This window comes from Leptonychotes weddellii, unplaced genomic scaffold, assembly GCF_054177405.1.
Source record: "Leptonychotes weddellii isolate Sample4059 unplaced genomic scaffold, ASM5417740v2 HiC_scaffold_12088, whole genome shotgun sequence".
NCBI lineage: Eukaryota > Metazoa > Chordata > Mammalia > Carnivora > Phocidae > Leptonychotes > Leptonychotes weddellii.
Genome location: NW_027699288.1, coordinates 1 through 5523, shown reverse-complemented (window position 1 = coordinate 5523; position 5523 = coordinate 1). Strand labels below are relative to the sequence as shown.

The 5523-nt window shown below is 49.1% G+C and overlaps 1 protein-coding gene across 1 annotated transcript; it reads right to left on the bottom strand.

Moving 5' to 3' along the window:
- Nucleotides 1-988: 988 nt before the first annotated feature.
- On the bottom strand, nt 989-4165 carry LOC102738809 (cystatin-9-like). The gene is given in 4 exon segments (XM_031038687.2): nt 989-1114; nt 1116-1144; nt 2042-2151; nt 3934-4165. Coding segments are annotated over 4 exon segments (429 nt in total). The 3' UTR covers nt 989-1056.
- Between the last annotated feature and the right edge of the window lie 1358 nt (nt 4166-5523).

Genomic DNA, 5523 nt, shown 5'->3' with positions numbered 1-5523 from the left:
TTTGGGAGATGGTCACAGAGGCACAAAGGGGAAGGGAGACAGAGGAGGGAGAAAGTCAACGTGGCTGTTGTTATGGGTCACTGAGCAGCCATGGGTTTTGTCCTACTGGAATGTGTGAGAACCCTGTGGATCTTCCCTCTGACAACCTCTGTGGAGCTGGGAGACTGTCGCCATCCTACCTGGGGTTGGAGTGTCATCCTTGAGCCCTATGTCTCTCCAATGAGGCGTGCTGACTCTGCAGATGGAGTGCCACTTGCACAGAGAAAGCCCTGAGCAGAACTTGGGGGAGGTGCAGATCTTGAGGAGGAATGGGAAGTGTTAGGTACTGGGTGGTCCAACTGCATGGACACCGGAGGGATGGCTGGTTGGAAGAGGGGAACCATGACCCCAGACCAAGCGCTGCCCCTGTCTGTATGTATAAATATAGTCTGACTGGAACACAACACTCTTATTTGTGTTCGTATTGTCTATGGTACTTTCAAGGCAACATTAGGGAGTTGAGAACAGGCCATATGGCCCGAAAAGGCCCAAATAGTTACACCTACAGAAAAAGTTTGCCAAGTCCTCTTTTAGAAGATTCCCAAAACAAGGGCCACACGTGTCCTGAGGGCATGAGGACTTGTCTGGGTCTATCTTGCATTCTGAGTACTCTGCTGGGTCATGGTCATTGTACCTCTGTGAGCCCAGAAACAGAAGCACCTGGGCTTCCAGGTTGGGCCACCTGGAAGATGACCCTGGAGGTCTGAGAGGGAAGAGAACCCATCCTGGGCCCACCTGACTTCCCTGTTAAGATGAGTCCTTCACTTACCCAGCCCCTCTGTCTGGAACCAATGCCACACAAAGCCCCTTGAAATGCTAATGTTTAATGATCTATTCTACAGGATGAAAATGGACAATGAAGAATTTCCATAATGCCTTGGAGTGAGACCCAGACAGAGAACAGAGACACAGATAGAGAACAAACAGAGCCTGGTGTTGCACAGCCACTGAAGAGACACCTACAGAGAAACATTGGATCCAGGAGAACAGTCAGAGCCAGGCAGGGTATGGTATCATTCAGTGGAAGCCCTCCAAGCAGATCTTGTGCAAGAGATAGAAGGTTGTTTCCCAGCACAGTACCAATGGTGAAGAAGCAGTTGAAAGTCTGAGGGGACAAGCACAGGGATGGAGGGTGGGTGGAGAGTAGTGGGAAACAATCCAACTCTGAACACAGCACACATCCCAAACACCCACCCTGGGGTGACAGGCACCTGGGGAGGCAGGCTGTGGCCCTCAGGTGCAGCCCCACCTGAATCCTGCTAGCTCTGGACCTGGGACCTTGTCCTGACCTCAGGGGCTTCTGTGCCAATTCCTCATCCTTAGCCCTGTGGTTTCCAGGGCAACACTTAGGCTGACCCAGTGTGACCTATGCCCTAGTACAGCATTGGGGTGCTCTCTCCCAGGGGGTGCTATCTCACTCAGAGGAACCCCTCACCCTAGGTGGGGTGTCCCAGAGTTGGGGTTCACTTTGACCTTTTCCCCTGCGGCAAAGTCTTATAAATCAGTGGGACCCAGGTCAGGGCATGAGAGGGAGGGCAATGGGCTGCTCCTCAACCCTCATAACCTCAGGCTCTCAACAGAGCCAGCAAAACCTCAAAAGAGCCACAGGAGCAAAGGTGATGTTGTCCACCCCAACATGCTCCTTCTCCTGAAGGCAGGAAGAGAGGTGGATAAAGCTCAGAGAAGGGGCATCCTGTCTCAGCCTCAGGAGACCTAGACCCTCATGGCCAAGAGCAATCTGACACTGGTGTGGCCTGGGAGCCAGGCAGCTGGAATGAGGTGAGTGGGCAGAGTTAGTTCCCAGATTGACCAGGGGCTACAAGTGCACCCTGAGGATGGCCTGTCCCTGTCTGGCTGGGCTCCTACTGCAGCACCAGCAGTGAGCAAGGTAGGGCCTGCAGCTCCCTCACTCGTCTGTGTCCCTAGGAATGGCTTCACCTTCCCGTCTGTCCCAAGCTGCAGCCTCAGCTCTGTGACCCGAGGGATCTGCTGTGTGTCTTACATCGTTCAGCTCTGAGCTTTCTTGAAAGGGACAGTTGTCAATGTCTTCGTCAAATTTCCCACATTTGGTTCTGCGAAGCTCCAGCTCCATGGAGAACGCCAGGTCGTCTTCTATCTGTGGTACATTGAGACATTACAGTGGGAACACCTGTCTTGGTTCTATTAAGAGCTGCTAGTGTAGATCCACGCAGTGTAGGGAGAGTCCCAAACACTCCTCCCCGTAGGGAGCTCAACCTGGAACAGCTTGCTGGGGGTAAAGCCAAGCTTGGGGAATTCAAGCAAAGAGGCCTGCGTTTGCTGTGAGACCCAGGGTAGATGCAGGCCTGGGAACACACCATTCATACATCACACCCTAAAGCCCCATGTCCGCAAGTGCCCCAGGGAGACCCAGCCTGACTTCCAGCATGCTTCTGAAGCTACAACAGCACTCCCCGGGGTTAGGTACTGAGTGCTTAGGAAGGTGTTTGCTCTGCAAGATTTTGCTGAGTAATGCCAGCCCCAGAGTGGGAGACTCTTCTACAGCCCCATTGTGACACCTTTCACCTGCCTGAGGACAGGAAGATGCCTTGCAGTGCTGCTGGAACACTCACATGTGCACACATGCGCACACACACACAATGATACCTCTTGTCCTATTACAAAGTGCCTTCTAAAATTTTTTGTACTCTTCTCCACCCCATTCTACTTCATTCCATCCATACCCCTACTCCATCCTCCACTACTCCCCGCCCCCAAACTCAGTGTGAGTGCATATCTAGGGAGCCCAGAGCAGAGGTCCAGCCTGAGAGAGCTCAGGCAGCAGACCCAGATGGGACCTGGCCCGGCAGTGTTCACAGAGGCTGGAGTTCCATGCAGGGTGGAGCTCCCACTGTCCTTTCCTCAGACTCTCAGGGCAGAGGTCCAAAGGGAGAGAGGAATGCCCTGGGCCCCCAACACAAGCACACTCACACATATACACTAGGACGCACATATACACACTCACACACACACATACACATGCTCACTGACACACTCACTTACACCCACACCTACACACACAAACAGACACATTCACATTAACACAAAATGGGTGTGCTTACACATGTGCTCACACTTTCACAATACTATACATGCTCACTGACACACCCTCACCTACACCCACAGCCACTCACGGACACATACTCACTCAAAACCTCATACTTACAATATACACTCTCACACTCATTGATACACTCAAACACACTCATACACACACTCATTCATGGACATATACCCACTCATAACTACTTATACTCACCTTTACACACACCTCTACACACACACACACACTTACACACACCTACCTATACACAAATGACTAGACCTGCTCCTGATGTAGCCCATGTGAAAATAGCATTCCTGGATGCATTCTGTAGACACTCCCATTACAAGGACAATGCTCTGGGAAGAGTGTAGAGTAACATCTATTCCCTTAGGTGGAGACCATAGGGAAGAGACCAGAGAAGCTCTGCTCTGGATGAAGAAGAACCCTCACTCCCTGGATTCTCAAGCCACCTCTCTCTATGTCTGTTCCTCTGTTTGTTAATGATCTTTTTGTATTTGTTTTCTTAGAGTATTTCCCCAACTGATCTCCTCTTTGGGCCTTTTCTTGCTCAGGATCTTTATCACCTCATAGTCCAGATTTTGAAGTATTAGTCATTAAATAATGTCATAAAATGATGAAGATTGAAAATATGTCTTACATGTGAATGGACCCTGACTAGGGTGTTTAATTTCCAAATTATTTCTTCTATAAAACTAACACTAACTGGACAGTTGTATTTTCACTGTATTTTATGGACTTCAGATGGTGAACAAGATCCCCTAGCCTTGACTATAGCAAATGCAGGTCATTATGTCAAAAAATATGGTTACCTACCTGCTCCTTCCAGGAATTTAGGATGCGCACCAGTCTGTAGGCCTTCATGTCCTTGCTCTGCAGGTTGAATATGTGTAAGGCATACTTCACAGTGGCAGGGAAATGACTTTCCATGTCACTGTCTTTCTCCTCTTGGGAATTCCATCTGTGAATAACTAGGAGCTGGAAAACTAAGAGAAGCAGGAGCATGGCCCAGGGCAGGGCCCACCTACACTGCCAGTGTGTCATAATTGCAGGGGTCTGGGCACACATGGCCTTTGCCCTTCCCAGCTCAGGGTCCTACCCAAGTGTCCCTTAGGCATTGTTCCAATTCACTGGCTCCAAAATAACTCTTGCTTCCAGGCCTCCTCTCTGTTATTACACTCTGTTCCTTCAATCTGTTACTCTGCCTTCTCCATCCAAATCTGCAAAATGTGCCTGCTCTCCAAGGGAGAGGACCAGCCCCAGGCAGGGTGGGTTGGTAAGAACCGCAATGTGAGGGAGGGGGTCCCCTGTAGCTGAGTCCCAGCCACAACCCCTCCATCACCACCTCACTGGTGAGATATATCATTTGGAGGCCCCAGTATCAGAGGCTAAAACAAGGACACAAGACTAAGAGGTAGAAGTGGAAGGTGACTCCAGGACACAACAGTAGGGTGAGGGCCACTGAGATAAGGACAGAGTTGAAAAGGAAGAATTGCCAAGAGCCAGCCTTGTGGGAGATGGAAAGCAACCTCCATAGAGAAAATGCATTGTCATCAGAAGGACCAGAGGTTTTGAACACTTGACAGGTCCAGGTGACTCTGTCCCCCTTGGGTCGCAGCCCCCTTGAGTAGTGGAGCAGACCAGGTTCACTGACTCTTGGGATGATATCATGTTAGAGGAGTACAGGGGTGGGAGCCCAGGGTTGGGAGGGGGACTGTCCAATGCACACAGGGACCTACCTCAGCTGCCTAAAGTTCCTGCCCTGTGTGGGAGCCTCAGCATGACCCCCCACATTCCTGAAGAAAATAAGAATACTTCCATGACATAGAAACATATATGGCAGCATAAAGCTATAGGATAACTTTGAAGGGGGAAAATAACACCAAGTGACCTGTTTCAAGGATAGAGGGGCTTCCAGGATGGGTGAACAGGTACAGAGCATTTCTGGAAAGGGGAGTGATTGAGATTGGGGCTTATCAGGAGATAAAGCAATTGCTTAATGTCTGGAGAAGCCAATGTAGATAGAATCATCATAAATATAAGAACTGAAAACAATTTTTAAGAACAATTACATTGGACATTTACACAATGTGAATTCAAAATTCTTAAGTGAAACAATATAGAAGAAGCAATTTAATACCTGGGAATTTTGCTTACAAAGAAGGAATAATCAGGCATAAAAATAAATACATAGAAAAGAAATACACAATACAACACTTATCACAATAACTGAAAATAGAAAAACATGAATCAATCAATTCTTGAGCATTGATTAAATGTGAGAATGAGTTTTGAGAGGCCCCATTCCTGGGAAGAATGCCAGCTCTGAGGACCTTTGTGCAGTGAGGACAGGCTGTCAGCTTCAAAGCAGTCTTCTCTCTGTCTGTAGGTTCATCTGGTCA